At 53.1% G+C, this 16,722-nt stretch overlaps 1 protein-coding gene and 1 long non-coding RNA gene across 8 annotated transcripts in view; one reads left to right on the top strand and one right to left on the bottom strand.

The window, feature by feature from the left end:
* Positions 1–16,722, bottom strand: part of CRTAC1 (cartilage acidic protein 1) — a 135,274-nt gene that overhangs the window by 20,384 nt on the left and 98,168 nt on the right. For all 6 annotated transcript variants that reach the window (XM_079137837.1, XM_079137834.1, XM_079137833.1 and 3 more), the window contains exons 5-7: positions 15,307–15,463; positions 5,525–5,659; positions 2,350–2,495 (exon numbers count right to left, since the gene is read on the bottom strand). In XM_079137837.1, the coding sequence (XP_078993963.1) occupies positions 2,350–2,495; positions 5,525–5,659; positions 15,307–15,463 (438 nt within the window). The remainder of the gene's footprint in view (positions 1–2,349; positions 2,496–5,524; positions 5,660–15,306; positions 15,464–16,722) is intronic.
* The window catches only part of LOC306659912, a 39,156-nt gene continuing 35,247 nt past the window's right edge, over positions 12,814–16,722 (top strand). Inside the window, exon 1 of one of the 2 annotated variants that reach the window (XR_013763482.1) lies at positions 12,814–13,075. This is a non-coding gene — a long non-coding RNA (uncharacterized lncRNA). Of the gene's footprint in view, positions 13,094–16,722 lie in introns of both variants that reach the window. The other variant, XR_013763483.1, reaches the window with a different exon arrangement.

The raw sequence follows: 16,722 nt of genomic DNA, 5'->3' as shown, positions 1-16,722 counted from the left end.
AAAAGCCACAGCCACACCCATGAGCACTTAGCTGTTCCCTTGTGGGGATCACACTTAACCATCAGTACATTGAGCAGCAGCACAGCCCTTAGTGTTCCCATTTTATAGGTGAGGTGACTGAGTCCTAGAGAGGGAATTGCCCACAGTCACAGCTAGTGAGTAGAACTGAAGTCAGAGCTTCTGATTCCAGGTGCTGTGCTTACTAGGCATCCACCCTCCCTAGGGAGCTGGAAAGGCACTGGAAACTCCCACGTTTGAATGCAGGTTCCATCACTGACTAGCTGTGTGACCTTAGGTAAGTTACACAACCCTTCAGATCTCACTTTCTTCATTAGCAACTTGGGGCTTCTGAGAGCTTCCTGGGCTACAAGGATGGCACGCCAAACACTTGACACAGAGTGGGCACAAGATAAATTGCTTGCAACCTGGGCTGCCTCGCCCCTACCACCAGCTCTATGGAGGCGAGAGTGGCCTTTAGCTGTGACTTTCTTGCCTCTACCACCTTATGTGGTTTCCGGGGAACCTTAAGGAATTTTTGTTTTGAGACATCTGCTTTGAGGAAGTTGCAGTATTAGCGACATTGACCTCATAGGGAGACCTCAGACCCAGGATACCTCAGCTAGGACCCCCAAGTGTTGGCAAAGTCTTGCGAGAGCCTGGCAAAGGGTCTTGGGCGGGGGGTTGCTTCTGAAATAGAAGAGCTGTACACCATGACCTTTTGTTTCTGAGCAGAATATCCTTATTGTAGGTGGAGTTGCCCCTTAAAGACTTCAGGGGCCTATCCAAATCCCAGGATGCTCATGGACAGGACTGGGAAGGATGGAGCCTAGGTCTCTGAGAGGCCCCTCTGCCCCTAGGCCTGGCGCTTCCCCTCCTGAAGGGCTTGCTCTGCTGGACACAGGAAGGAGCTGGCTGGATCAGCTGGTGAGCTTCCTGTTCTGGGGGGACCAGGGAGGGAGGCTGCCCCTCAGCACAGTTATGAGGTTGATGATCAGCCTGCCAGCTGATCAGGGTGGGCTGAACAGGGCCCGAAGCACTGGGGAACAAGAAGACCTCAGGATCTCTAACTCGTTATTGTTCTATCGATCCTATAAACATGGAAACCTTCATAGCCCTCTTGGGGTTGCCCCACTGGATGTCTGAGCTTCTGAGATAATGTATGTAAAGCTCTTAGCACAGTTCCTGGCACACGGGGGGCACTTGATAAATGGACATTATTATCATTATCATTATTGCTCTGGGAGCTCTGCAGAGCCCTCAGAAGGTTAACAGGTTCTTCAACCTCAGCATGCTGACATTTGGGGCCGGACGAGTCTTTGTGGAGCAGGGGATCCTGTGTGTCAGGGAGGTTCGGCAGCATGGCTGGCTCGAACCACTAGAAGCTAGTGCTACCCCCTCCCCTAGTTGTGACGACCAAAAATGTCCCTGGACAGGGTCCACTGTCCTGGTGGGGAGGGAGGGCAAAATCCTCTCTGTGAGAAGCTGGGTTAGAACAAAAGCTGAATAAAGATGGAAATCACTGTGTCCCAGGAACAAAGGCTTGGAGGCCAGGGCAGACCTCCTCCCACCCGACAGCTTGGGTCTCTAGTCTCAGCAGGACGGGGACCCTGGGACAGGGGCTTGAGGTGGGGTCCTCTCCTGGTCACATAGACTTTCCTAGGACATGAAGCCTCAGGCAAACTCTGGGACCTTCTCATTCTCCTGAGGGTTTTTGGCAAGGCCTAGGTAGTTCCAGAACAATCCTGGCTCCCCGAGGTCAGCCTCTATGATTCCAGGCTTTTTGTGACCTTCCCCCAGAAAGCCCCACACTCAGGCTCATCCTGTTGGTGGCACCTCCATCACTGCCACCAAACAGCCCCTTGGAAGAATTCTTGGCATCACAGTCCACGGCAGCCCAGGGAGGGTTGCTGGAGGGGCTTGCTGTCCCCTGCCCACCATGGCCTGTCCTTGAGGCAGTCTTGGGCACCTGCGGCCTTGACCTCCCCCTCTCTCCCACCACTCTGCCTTGGGTGTGGACCTCAATTGTCCAGGAGCCCCCAGGAACAGTGGCCTTACTCTACAGAACGAGGTCCCCCTGGTGGTGGTTCCCCGCTGCCCTGGAGGCTGCTCTTCCCCCATGGCCCATCCAGCTTTCTGCTCTGGGCCCCAGTCTCCACCGAGCCCAGACTGGAGCCCATCATTCCCTGCCTGTTGCCTTCTTGTGACCCCGTCCCCAGGCTCTGGACAGCCCCAGGGCTCTCTCAGCCTGGCTGGAGGCACAAGGCAGGGCCACAGCGCCTAAGACACACCATGCTGGGCCACTCTGCAGTATCTTGTCGGGCAGTGGTGGAGGCAGAAGCCCTCCCTTACCCGAAAGCGGACCTTCCCGTGGGAGCTCATCTGCAGATAGAGGCGGTGGGGACCGTTCCAATTGCCGTAGACAATGTCCACTTTGCCATCGCGGTTGAAGTCAGCCAGGGCAACGCCTCGCCCGTGCTGGTGAGGGTCATCCACACCTGGGGAGGACAGAGGCAGGAGCTTCGGGGGGTGCTCCTTGCACTCTCCACCAGCAATGAGGGAGGGTGACCCTCCTCCTGTCCCTGTCCTCCCAGGAAGAAAGGAAGACACCGCTGCGTCTCACAAGTTCTCTGTGGGGCAGGAGGTTACAAGGGAACATTGCTCATAAGGGAACCAGAGACTTGTCTTCAGGCTGCATTTGCCCAGCAAGCGTGCCACCTGTACCTGATCAGTTTGGGACAGCATGGGTGTGGGGAAGGAGCGTGGTAGACCTTCTGGTGGGCCGGTCTTTCCCCGCCATCCCCACATGGCCACGGGGAAGTCTTAAGTAGGTCACGTCACTCTTTTACTGAAGGGCAACCCAGTGCTCTTGGGTCGAGTGAGTTCCTGCCGGGGGATGGTGTGGCCCGGCCTGCTGGTGCCCGCCTACCTTCACTGGTCTTTCTCTGGTACCACCCTCCTGCTTCCTGACCTCCAGTCACCATGCTCCTTCCACCCCTCAGATCAACCAGGCTCCTTCCAGCTTCTGGACCTTTGCTCAAGCTGGTTGCTCCCCCTCAAATGCCTCCCCAGGCTGTGGGTACCTAGCTGCTCGTTTTTCTGCTCTCAGCCACAAGGTCACCTCCTCAGGGAGGCCTTCCCTGACCACCCCGTCTAAAACAGCCCCTCCCAGCCGCCTGCCAACGTCCTCAACAGCCCCCTCTTCTTTCGGTCCTGGTGCTGACCACAGGTGCCGCTGCCTTCCGTTGTGTTTTTTACTGTTTGAGGGTCCAGTTTTGCCACCGCGCCTGACGCTCCACGAGGTCAGGCTTGCCCTCCTGGCTCACCTGTGTGCACACATGGTCTGGGTGCCTGCAGGTAGCCTGACTTTTCACTGAGCACTTGCTGAATGAATGAAGAGACATAAATAATTTGACAGCAGGCAGACTGGGGATGGTGGTGACAGCAGAGGAGACGCTGCAGCCCTGACACAGAAACCCGCAGCACGCCTTAGGAGGGCTGGAAGGGGAGTGGTGTCCAGTGCCACCAGCTCACACTGTCCCCTGATGAGATGACCCTGGGGGATGGTGAGGGCGGCTCTTCCCAGAGGGATGGCCTGGCCTCCTGCTGTAGGCTAGGCGCAGAGCCCGGGAGCTGGCTCTCTCAGTGGAGATGGCTGGAGTCCACAGGCCCTCAGGACGGTGGGCAGCAGGGCAATATCATAGGGGTGGCAGTCAGAGAGCACAGGGCCCAGCAGCCAGCAGGGAGACCCCGAGGGTGGGAGCCAGGAGAAGGTGGGAGCCCTGGGAACCCGAGGTGGGAGCGCTCCTGGGGGAGGGAAGGACCAGGTGTGGGGGGCCGGGGAGGAGGCGGCGAGGCCCAGGCTTGAGGAAGAGGATTTGCAGAGCCCGGGGACAGCCTCCGTCCCTGGGATTAATACCCCATTAATTCTCAGCAAAACTCCCCAGCGGAGTGTCGGTGGCCTTCTGCGTCGGCCCATTTCTCTCCTATCTGTGAGGCACCTTGACAAGGAGCTGGTTCCCTTTCACGGGACTAATCGGTGCCAGGCTGCATTTCTCGGCAGCATCTGTTTGGGTGATGAATGCCCTCTTGACATGTCTTGTTAAGCCCCTGCAATCATTCTGACTTTCAATTACGGGCCTCGCACCTCGCCTCTCTCCTCCTGCTGGGCTCCTCCTCCACTCCCCCTCATCCGCTCACCTCTGCTTCCATCTCTGCGACACCTTATCGGATCCTCTGGGCTTCTCCACCAGCCCTGGCTGCACCTCAAGTTCTCAGCAGTGAGAACATCTGCTGCCGGAGGACAGCACCAGGATGGGTGAAGGTGGGGGCGCCAGGGAGCTGCTCCCCTTGGGCTTTGCCAAGGAAAGAGAACATGCAAGATAAGACCTGGGGGCAGACAGGCGAATGGCTGGGGAGGGTAGCCATTCTGGAGACCCCCAAGCAGGAAACCAAGGGAATAGATACTCTCAATTCAGAGGGAATGGATCCTGGATCAGCACAGGCCAGGCACTGGGTGCTCTGGGGCACTACCAGATGGACCCCTGACCTATGGGTCTAGATCCCTACAGGTCTTTTCCCTGTGCCCCCAAGAAGGTGAAATCAAACCTTTCATCCATTGGCAAGGTGGGGAAGAAATGGGTAGGGGGAAAGGGTTGAAAGGCACTTGCTAAAGTGTCCATTCTGTCATTTAGCAAAATTGACCAGGTGACCATTGTGTCAAGAATGAACAGAACAGTGACTTGGGCCTTGTAGAGCTCACAGACCAATTGTGATGGCAATGTAAAAACTGGGATGAGAGGTACGTGCAGGCGGGGGGGGGGGGGGGGGGGGGACACAGAGCAGAAGAGCCAGTCTCTGCCAGGTGGCACAGAGGAAGTCAGAAAATGCTTCACAGAAGTGATATTCAAGTTGAGTGTTGAAGAAAGTTTGGCAGAGAAAGAATGGGTAGAGCAGTCCGGCAGAGGGAACAGCAGATGCAAAGGCCCTGAGGTTGACAGAGAGTTGCAAAGTGGGAAAGGGTAGCAGAGCTGGGAGCTCTGGGTACCATGTTGTGTGGATTTCATCCTGCCTCTTATTATATACCTATTAGTGCCATTTCAATATGCGGAGTGGGCTTAGTTTTACTCAGGTCAGCATGCCCAGATCCTAGCCTGGTACTTAGCAAATGTTCTAGAAATGGTTATTGGGTTGAGCTGAATGTTTAAGCTAAGTGGGGGATTGGGCCAAGATGGGAAGAGGTGGCTTGGAGGAGAAACTGATGCTGGGAGACACAAGCCAGACTCAGAGGATCATAGGCCAATGCCAACTGTTGGAGATGACAATGGTCAGGAGTCCCAGACTCCCTCTCTCCAGCAGCAAATGCCCTGTGGCCCGAGCCAGGGAGCTGTGGAATTGGAGGTTCCATGTATGGGGCTGTGATGACTTGTTCTGGTCTTCCTGAGGCCCGTGGGGACTGTGCTGCTGGGGCAGGGCAGCCTCGAGTCCCCGGGGCCTAGGGAGGTCAGGGACATGGGCATCCACTCACCAGCACTGGCCGCAGCGTCCACGAAGGTGCCGTTGCCCTGGTTGTGGAAGAGGAAGTTGGGCCCGTTCTCATTGTCACAGAAGATGTCCGAGGCGCTGCTGCTGAGGATGGGGCCCACGCTGACACCCCGGCCCCCTAGGAGAGGACGTGGACCCACAATGAGCAGTAGAAGAAAAGCCCCAGGCCCGCCTGGAGGATGGGTTGCCTCTGAGGCCTGTGAGAAAGTGCAATGGAGGTGCCTCAGAAGAGCCCTGAGGGAGCCTGACCTTCTGGACCCTTCCCTGAGCCAAGCCTGGGCTCGCGGTTCCACAGATCCGATGGCACTGAGGACGAGGCCAGGGAGGAGCTCCAGTGAACCGCCTGTACGGGAGGGATGATTCCAGGCACCAAGGCTCCAGCTCCTTTCCTCCCCTTCCATGAGAAGCAGGTGCACCACAGTCACCTTAAACCCAGCTCTATCCGTGCCATTTTTGCCAAGGCACAGGTCCCGATAGCCCCCCACTCCCACTCTGCGTTCCTGCTTTAAGAACCTACAGAAATAGGCTGTGCTGTAGTAGCAGCTGTAGGTGCCAGCTCTAGATACAAGGATGCTTCTTTTGCTTTGTCTGATGTAGTGAGCAGTCATGTTCATCGATAGCAAACCGGCTGAATATATGGTGCTTCCATATGGTGGCTCGTTCTGTAGCTACTAGAAAGACCGTGTAGATCCATATGTATTGACTTGGAGGAGTGCCCGTGATGTATTGTTAACAGAAAGAGCAACTTGCCAAGTAATGATATTTGTGATCTTACTTTTATTAAAACAATAGGAAGATACGTATTGAATGTACATGTTTGTGCAAGCCTGTTTGAGTTTGGAGGAAAGTTAGGGAGGTCACATTCATTCAGTCGTCTGCCTTGGTGGGGTAGGACTGGGGGAGGGAAGGAGAGATGGCAGTTGGCCTTTTCTGTTTCTATTTGGGTTGGTCTCAATAAGAATTGCTTCTGTAGTTTGAGAGAGAAAAATGCAACAAAGAACGTGTGTGTGTGTGTGCGCACACACAAATTTAAAGAGAAAGACATCAAGCCTGCTCTACATTAGAATTTGAAATCTCCAAGATTAAATTTGAGTTACCCATGTCCAACCTCAATATGTCCTGAGTGAACCACCCCTCACCAGGAGGTTTCAAATAAAGCCTTAGCTTGCCAAACCCCAACTCCTCCCAGGAGATGATAGCTGTACTAGGCAGACTTTCCTTAGGCGTGGCCCCCAAATTGGAACCTCCATGCAGAAATAGCTCAACCAGAAAAGGACATTGATTCTAGTGATCTTGGGCAATTTAAAGTATCATTTGAGCCTCGGTTTCCTCATCTGTGGGATGAGGATAATCTGACCTGTCTTTTCTTCTTCAGGGTTTTTGAGAGGATCAAGTGAGATGAGATTAGGATATCAAAAAGATGAAAGATTACAAGCATCCTTGGGGACTTGGAGAAAAAGGAACCCTTGTATGTTTGCATACTCTCCATGGGAATGTAAATAGTATGGTCATTATGGAAAACAGTATGGAGGGTCCTCAAAAACTTAAAAACAGAACTGCCATATGATCCAGTGATCCCACTACTGAGTAGGGTATACATCCAAAGGAAATGAAATCAGTATGTTGAAGAGGCATCTGCTGCACCATGTTCAATTCGGCACTATTCTCAATAGCCAAGATAAAGGATCAACCTAAGTGCCCATCAATAGATGAAATGATGAGGAATGCGAGGTGTAGCTACACAATGAAATATTACAGAAAAAAAAATCCTGTCGTTTGTGGCAGCACGGAAGAACCTGGAGGACACCATGTTAAGTGAACTAAGCCAGGCACACAGAGACACATACCATATGGGATGGCTCAAATGTGGAATCTAAACACTGAATTGATAGACGCAGAGAGTAGAAAGGTGTTACCAGGGGCTGGGTGAAGTGGACAGCTGGGAAAGATGTGACATTGACCAAAGGGCACAAAACTATAGTTAAACAGGAGGAGTAAGTTTGTGAGAGCTATTGTACATCATGGCGACTACAGTTAGTAACAACGCACCAAATGCTTGAACTTGCTAAGAGAGTGAATTTAAGTGACCTCACCACAAACAAGTGCTAAGTATGTGAAGTAACACTTGTTAATTAGCTCAAGTCAGCTATTTGGCAACATATACACATTTCAAAACATGATGCTGTGTGTGATAAATATATACAATTTTTTGATGTCAGTGAAGAAAAAAATGGGTTGCGGTGTATGAAAGAGCTTATGGTCCCTACGGCCTTGCTGCTCAGAGTCAGACCTGCAGGCCAGCTGCAAGAATGGCATGGAGAGCTTGTTAGGAATGCAGAATCTCAGGCCCCCCTGGACTCAGGACCTGTAACCTAACAAGACCCATGAATGGTTCATGTGCACATTCAAGTTTGAGACATAAAGTTTTATAATATAACGTTATACTGACCATGAGATAATACACTGACCACTAGTGATAAGAATGGTTGGAAGCACTCCAGAACGTGATTTTTTAAAAAAATTAATGAGAACTGTGTGACTGTGGGTCAGGCCCTGCTCTCTCCCCATCCCTCCAGCCAGGGTTTCCCCAAAGCGACTGCTAATTTGAGAAGGGGGCTCTTTGGGCTCCTCGGCAACTTCCATACTGAGAGATGCCCTGGGGGAAATCACAGGGCCCTTCTCATCTGTGCAGATGAAGCCCAACCATCAGGGCAGGCGCTGGGGGCCAGGGAGGCAGCGTGGGGTGAAGGGCACCGTCTCTCTTACTGCTCTCCTGGTGGAACTACTTGTCACACCTCTGGGCCTTTGCCTTCTGAGCTCCCATAGTCTGATTAGCTCTGGTGGAAGTGGGGCCACTACATTCCCCTTGTTCCTGGGAAGCATCTACCAAGACACAGCGGGGTGGGGCAGGGCAGCTTCCTGAGTTCTTTCTAGCAGGAAGGGTGCTAAGCCTCAATCTGGGCACCGCCTCTGCCCAGTAAAAGAGGAGCTGCTAAGTGGCTGCTGGCAGCCATCCCTGCCCTGGTCCTGCCAGGCTCAGCCCAGGAGCTGGCTTCCGTGAGAAATCCTCGGTCTAGTCAGGTCCCCCGGAAATCCCAAGTGGGACTCAGGACACGCGGCCATGCAACTCCATCCTTCTTCCCCGCTCGGGCATCCTCCAATTTCCTCTCTGACTCTGGCTCCCAAGCTGTGACACATTCCCTTCATTTTCTACAAAGCAGGTTATTTCCCTTTTGGACAAATTTCTAAATCTTTCTAATTAACTAATTGGGTTGGGTTGAAGCCTTGCTCCATTTGTAACCTGTAATTACTAGAAAATTGCCATGGTAACCACACTACTAATTAGCGGCAATTTATTGCCATGGCAACCGGACCATAACAGAGATGTTACCCACAACTCCTTCTTGGCAAGTTGGCCGCACAGTTGGGGAGCAGGTGAGTCGACAGACAGTTGGGGAACCAGCCTCTTGGGCACCAGCTCCAGCGGCCTTAGGATGGGGTCCAAACTGGACTCCCAGGCAGGGTCAGCCAGGTGTCTGTATCCCTCATTGATGTCACAGAGGAACTTCTACTTCCAAAGGGACATGTAAGTCCTCTCCAAACCAACAAAATGCACCTATCGTGGGTGCAGCCTGCATTCCTCCTCCTGCCAGGTTGAAGACAAAGCTATCAGCAAGTGTCTTCCACCAGGACCTCTCTCCTCCTCTTCCTCTGTCATGCCCGTCTTTTCCTCTTCTTTCTGAGTTTTGGCACATACTATCTGGGTCTTCCAGAGGGCAGTTTGGAACATCTTCATTTAACCTTCAACAACGATATTCTAACAAGGAGCTGACTCCACTTTATATCAACTACTTCTTTTATATTTGAAGCCAGCACATTCTCTCAGGGATGAAGAGCGGGTGGGACTGGAGAGGCCGGTACTGGTGGAGGGCCAGACCACAGGACTGGGGATCAGGAAGTCCGAGTTGGAGCTGTGTGACCTTGGGCACATCACTTAACCTTTCTGGGCTTCTGTTTTCTTTCCTATGACATAAGACTGGCAATAATAACAGCTCCTTCTCAGGGCTGTCATAAATATTAAGTGAGATGATGTTTGGAAGTTACCTTAGAAAATGTCAGGTGCCACATAGTCATTAGTTGGAACTATTTACCACCTGCTGGGTGAATAATAGCACTTTATTTTTCCCCAGCACTTTCAAGTTTCAAAAGCCTCCTTGTTGTGCTGGTGGGCTTTGAATGTTCCTCCTTGCCCAGCCCTCCCTAGGAATTCTGCTCACTCTGCCCACCAGGTTGGGCTGGAGGAAGTGCCCTATGTGGCCCCTACTTCCTCTTGCCACTCTGCAGCCCTCCCTTGATGATCTGCACATCCCACCCAAGCCCCCAGGGCAGCCTTGATTGTCCTCACAAACTGCACCCCTAGACTTCTGAACCCTGAAACTTTGATAATGCAGACTCAAGTGGGGCTCAGGGGCAGGTGATCTTTGTCTCAGGCTGCATCTGGGCTGGCTCTGGGAGGATGGGGCGGCGGGCAGGCGAGGAAGGGAAAGGTGGTGGACTGGGGCACAGGGATGAAGCAGCCTGGGGGTTCTTGGTACTAGGGAAAGGCCTCAAGGTTCTTGCCTGGCCTCTGTCTCTCTGGCTTCAGGAACTTGGGAAGCCTGTTCTCCAGGCCCCAGTCCCCTGTCCTGTGTGGGTGGGGGAAAGAGAAGACCTCTGAGTCTCCCTCCAGTCTTCCTTTCAATGAATGCAGGGGGACAAGCACTTTGGAAGCTGCTTCCCGCACTCTCTATCCCTGTGGAGGCGCTGACATGAGGCCCATCAGCCACGAGACTTGGGCCCATGGTATTGGTCTGCGGAAATCTTGATAGAAATAGGGTTGTGGTGGATACCAAAGTCTACCTGCTGCTGAGAATACACAAAATATTGTAAAAGAGTAGGGCGAGGATGGTTTCCCATCTCAAATTTTCTGGGAGATTTGAAAGCAAAGTTAGCCTGTGTGGGTGCTGTGTTGGCCTCAGTGGGTCTTCAGATGCTGGGCAGGGTCAGGCTGTGCGGTCGCATGGGTGTGGAAGGTGCTAGACAAAGGTGCTCTGGCCCTCCCATTCCTGCCCTGGCTCTGCAGGATTTTTCCCTGGATGGTACATTTCCAAACCTTGGCCACTTGACAGTGCAAGAGAGAGGGGTCCCTCTTGACTGTGCCCATCCCCCACCAGCAAGGAGGCTGGAATGAGCAGGTTGAGGTGAGGAGCCAGCACAGGAGTGGCAGGAAGAATCCCTCTGGTGCCAATGGCTCTGTCCTGTGTGCCAGGTGTCATGCACAAGTACATTTGTCTCTGCACACCCTGAGATGTGTTTCATCTCCACCACTTTCTTTCTAATTGAGAAACAAAAATTTATATACTTATCATGTATATCATGCTTGGAAGAATGTATACATCGTGAAATGGATCGGTCGAGCTGGTTAACATGTGCAGCACCGCATACCTGTCATTTCTTGTGGTGAGAACACTTAAAATCTATCCTCTTGGCCATCTGCAAGACTACAATGCATTGCTATTAACTGTAGTCACCACGTTGTGAGGTGTCCCTCTGGAACCTATTCCTCCCGTCTTAAAACGTGTCTTCTTTTGACCATCATCTTCCCAGTCCCCGACCCCCAGTACCACTTTCTAGATGAGGAAACAGGCTCCTGGAGAAGCAGTTGCAGCCACTGTGCAGTGGGGTCACAATTCAACACATGCTTTCTCCCCAGCCTGCTTCTCGAACATTTCTGCTGAAGTCTCTCCCAACAGGGAGCGACTTGTACTGGCGTGTTGGGGGTGTAGCCCACAGTGACCAGCCATGGGCTTGACATTTCTTTAAAATCTCTTGTGTTAGCTGAGAAAAATGCATACAGAAATAACATTTCTATTCTACAACACATCTATGTTTGTTTTAAAAGAAAAATGACATCCTTTTCCTGACAATCTTCGAATGCATCTGACACCCCAGGGAAATGGTCCCTGTGTATCCTGGACTTTGGGACCCTTGGCAGGTCTGGGCTGCACTCCCCATAGGTCCTGGCCCCTGCTGAGGAGCCTGTCACTCCAGCCCCACCTGGGCCTGGCTGTCAGACTTGGTTGTGCTCCTGTTGAAAGGCTGCTGCTGGCCTGGGAAACTGGGGGGCTCCTTGGCCCCCCACGCTGCGGCCCCAGGTTGTGCTGCTGATGGGGATCTGCCAGAAGGCCCCAGCTGGGCTTCAGGCCTCTCTGTCTCCTCTAATAATGACTTCCTATAAATCAGATCTGCCCTCTGCTTGTTCCACACTGCTCCCAGCCAACGGCAAAACTCCCCACCCGACATCATAAATCCACCTTCATTTTCTTTCCAAATTTCTTTTAAGGCTTCTTTAATCATCACCTTGCAGCCTGGGCAGATGCTCCCTCAAAGGGTGCGGCCAAAATGCAGGGCTCCCGGGGAGGGAGTGAGGCCTGGGGGAGAAGGTCCAGTGGGAAGGAGGGAAGAAAGCTGGATTCCCATAGGTAGGAAGGGGCATGAAGACACCACTGGTGTGACCCGGGCTGGAGGTCAGGCAGGGGATACAGACAGAATGCCTCCAGGGCCGGGGTGGGCCTTCTTCCCTTTGGTGTCTCCAGTGCCTACGGTGCAGGGCTCCCTGTGGCCAGGAGATGCCCAGCAGAGGGCCCTGGTGTCACTGTCAGGGCCCCAGGAGAGAAGCATGTGTGGGTATTTGTTACACACAGCTGTACTGCCCGTGTGCCAGGCAGTGTGCCAGGAGTGCCCCACGTTGACTGCCTCTCATTTTCCAGCACCCACATTGTGAAAGTGAGAGCGCTGTCACTGGGAAGATTCCTGTCTGTCCACCGCTGCCTGGACCCGAGGGCATGGCGGGGCGAGATTGGCACGTGGCAGCCTGCAGCAGACCCGTCCTCTGAGCTGTTGGGCTATCTGGCTCATTCAAGGTGCTCAGAGAGGCTGAGGGACATGCCCAAGGTCACTGGGTGGCAGAGGCAGTGCAAGCGACTTGGTTCCCGCCTTCCCCCTCCTCTGTTCCATGCCAGGCTCTCTGCTGCGGTGGACCCAGTTCTCAGAATTCTCATGCAGGGTGGCTTCCAGCACTGTTCTGGCTCCAGGAAGCCTCAGCAGTTGGAGAAGTTGGGGCTTGCGATTTTCAGGGGACAGTGACTCTCCAGGGGCCCTTGAGTCCCCTGAGAGTGGTCATTATGGCCACTAGATGGCACTGTGACCCAGCAGAGCAGTGGTGGCCGCCAGAATCAATAGAGTCTGGAGAGGAGGCCTCCCCTCCCCCTCCCGCAGAGTCCGACAGCTGGTGCACGGGCAGCGCCATTGCCCCGCCAGCCACTGCAGTGGCCGGGCCTCCCCCTGCTGCCTTGAGTACCCCCAGTCAGGCAGCCCCTTCAGCCCCACAACCTGGGGTCTGAGCACCGATGTTTTGGTTGCATTCCCAGAGCGTGCGGGGCTTTCCCCTTCACAAGTCTGGAGGAGAATTCTCAAGCTGGCGGTCATCAGAAAGGTCAGCTGGTTCCGACAGGTTAGGCATCAAGAACTGGGGTTCTAAGTGCTAGTTTTCTACAAATCTCCTATGTAACCTTGGGCGAGTCCCTTATCTATGAACCTGTTTCTTCCCTTGGAAAATGGAAGGTTCTCCTAGATCACAGACATTCTATGTTGTGTGGCCTGCCGGCAGAGCAGAGACCTAGCTCCCTGAGTGCACATCTGGCCAAGCCTGCTTCTCTCCCAGCCTGCTCAGGCCCTGCTTTTCCCTGCTCGCTTCCCTCCCGTCTTTCCAGACCCCCTGGCACAGACCGGTGCTGAGCACTGGCCACCTGCCCAGAGTCTCAGTCATCAGGCTGGCTCAGCATGGTGGCCCTTACATTTGGGGTGCATTCCTGGGGCTCCAGGGGGCACTGGGGGCTACTTTTCCAGCCAGATGTCCATGTGTCATTAGCTGAGTGACAAGGGGGGCTGTAGGGTAGTGTTGGGGGGCTTGGCGGGCAGGAAAAGGGTGGGCTGGGGAAGGCGGGCAGACAGAATAGTAACTTGGTGGGCCAAATAGGTTCTTGTCAGCCAAATGGCTTCTGGAAGTCTGCAGAGCTGCTCTGATGTGTCCTCTGGGCACGCCAGCTGCCCTAGCCTCCTCCATGCTTCCACAGAAGCTGCGGTCCCTTCCTTGGGCTGCTCCATCCTTCCTGCACAGCCAGGCACAGTTGGCTGATGCTTCCATCCCATTCCTGCTCCTCAGCTGTCTCCGCCCGGCCCCCCTGCCCCGGGTTCCCTGCCAGCCCAGCCAGCATGAACAATGCCCCTTCATGCTCAAACCTCCTGAATTCTTCCATTCTGTGTACAACACTCTCTCCCAGTCCTTACCTCCCTTCCATCTCATCATTCTCAAGTACTCCACCCCCCCAGCCCACCCCCTTCTCCTGCAAGATCAAGGCACTTAATTGCCAAGCCAGCCCAGTGCACAGAACTGGGACGTACTCAGAAAAATTGACGGTACCAATCTCGGCTGAAGCGCCTGCATGTTTATTCCTTTTCCCAGGGAAACGTGGTTTATTACTGACACTCAGCCTTTCCGCGGTACATTCACGCGCCGAGCTCTTAGGCACTTTGATGGGGCTTGAGCTGTGTAAACTATTTTATTGTCTAGTCATTTGTCCCCACAAACTTTGCCAGACAGGTCAACATTAATCTCCGCCTTTCACCAGGGTGGAAAGTTGGCTAGAGAAGGGCATAATAAACTCTGGGGAGGCAGGGACAACCTTTTCTGGGTAGGACTTTGAGATTATGCCACCAGCCATGTGTCTGGAGGCAGGGGGATGGTTCAAATGAATCCTCAAGTATCCGTCTGGCCTCAGGATTGGGATTTGGGCTGACCGTGGCTTTGGAAGTCTCTGTAGCACATGTTGGGGTGGGTAAATGGAGAAGGTCAACCAATGAGAATTCCTACACCCGAAGTTCGGGACAGGTGTGAGTAAGGCTCCTGTGAGGAGTGTTGTTACAGCCCTGGCTTCTAGATGTTTGGCACCCAAAACAGGAACTGGATTGCTCTGCCATCAGCAGTCTATTGGCAGATTATCAGAGTTTAGTCAGCAGCCGTGCTGGAATTAGAAAAACAGCCTTCCCTCGAAAGATCTCCCTGTCAGAGACTCTGACAATAGGTCCCCCATCCAGAAAGATGAGGGGGGAGCGTGCCTTCAGAAAAAGTGCTGGAGAGGTTCTGGAACAAGAACACAATTCTTTGAGCTCAGTTATCCAAGACGGGACCCAGCTGAAGCTTAGGGATTTAGCACTCAATTCCTGGCCGCTTATGTGCAAGTAAATAATTTCATCTGCTATTTGGCAATAAAGAATGCTTTAAATCTTGGCTTTTGTGATGGGTCCCTTTTCTCCTACAGAACCCGCTCACCCGTCACTGGGGTCACTGCTGGGAATGGGGCACAAGGTTCCAGGGAGAGGATCATGTGGGGGTGGTCTCACCCCACTTTCTGGCAAATTCTTATGCCTGGTGTCCCCACTGGTCCCCCGAAGCTCACACCTGCTAGATGTCACATCCACCCTTGGAGAGACATTATTGGAAGAACCTCTTGTGCATCGTGGAGTAGAATAAAGCCTTCATCCTCCCCTCCACAGGGACATGAGCTTACCCTGTCCTTGTGGTCTCTGATGGATTAGACTCAACTTTTCAGGGCCTGGACCCCAGCCCTGCCCCTCTGCTCGCAGCCTCCGTGTCCCTCTGCATACCTGTGTATTTGCTGACCCCAGCCTCAGCAGCCACATCTCTGAGTGCCAGAATGCCCCGGGAGAGGTCGCTGGCTTCGGGGTCCATTTCAATGAGGGCGTCAGGCCCCACGTTACCATAGGCATAATTGGCGATGTAGATAGAGTAGCGTCCAGAGCCCTGAGGAAGAAGGGAAGGAGGTGAGTGAGGAGGCCCATCCCAGCTGTCCCCAGAAATCACCCCCTCCCCAGGACCAGAGCTCCTGTCTGGGTTGGGTTCCTCTCCCCAGGGCTACAGCTAAGGCCCTGCAGGTTGTACGCACTACCTCCCCAGGGGGCCTTTCACACAGGCTGCTGTTTGAGTGACGCCTCCCTAGGCGGACAACAAAGCAGCCCTGCTTCTCCTTCTATCCTGTTCCAGAAGAACACATCCCTCCCTCTCCCCCACAACCACCTTTTTATAGACAATTTTCTAATGTGCCTCCCTCCAGCTGAGCTCTCTCCAGCTGCCAGCCAGGGTAGCTGCTCAATAAATATTTGCTGATTGATTGATCTACCAATTCCCATTATTCTCAGTCTCTCTCTCTCCCATTCAAGCCCACTCCAGCCAGGATGACAAGCAAATTCCAGAGCCCTCTCCCTCTCCTCCTTCCCTCCCTATGCCTCTTCATTCTTCTATTTTGGTAGCAGGAGAGGGTACAAATTTGTGGGGGTCTTCCTTCCCTCTTCCATCTCCTTCTCCCCGTATTACCAGAAAGAAATATTTGATTGCTTCTGCCTTTATAATACTGTCTCAATTTTTTTCTCCCTTGGCATCCAAGAGAAGCCCTGGGCACCAGCTCCTCTTGCTGTCGCCATTCTCTTCTGTAGTCCAAAGCATTGCTGATAAAAGATTCTTTTCTCCCTGTTATTATAATGGCATTATTTCTTCAGCGGATGCTCCCTTCTTCCCAGGAGAGCCACACAACTTCTGAATCAGTTTTTCTAGTTTTCCTTTTATACTTTTCTATTACTTCCCCTCTGGCAAATATTTCTTGAGCTTCAATTATGTGCAAGGTGCTCTACAAAAATGTACTGTGTGAAAAGCCCCTGTCCTTAGGTAGCATCAAGTCTAGTTTGAAAGGCAAGACATGAAAAAGGACACAAGAGAAAAATGTTGTGCTTGAGGCAATCGGATTGGGCTGTCAACCTCTTTACTTGCTTCTACTTCTTATACAACAGCATCATGAGAACCCTTGTTCCACTGTCTGGTCACTGACCTCACGTGTTCTTACGGACCATTTTCTTTGCAGAAGCTGATCAAGAGCCACTTTGATCTGTGTGATGGATGGGTGAGGACAGGGAAGGAGCTTGGGGTCTCTGGGGGACACAGAGGCATCAATAAGCACACAAGTGTGTGGCAGATTCTGTGCAGGACTTCTTGGGGGCACAAAAACAGTG

Source organism: Sciurus vulgaris (genome assembly GCF_902686455.1).
Source record: "Sciurus vulgaris genome assembly, chromosome: 4".
Classification (NCBI taxonomy): domain Eukaryota; kingdom Metazoa; phylum Chordata; class Mammalia; order Rodentia; family Sciuridae; genus Sciurus; species Sciurus vulgaris.
The sequence above is the reverse complement of the archived record's forward strand: the minus strand, read 5'-3'. Positions and strand labels throughout refer to the sequence as shown.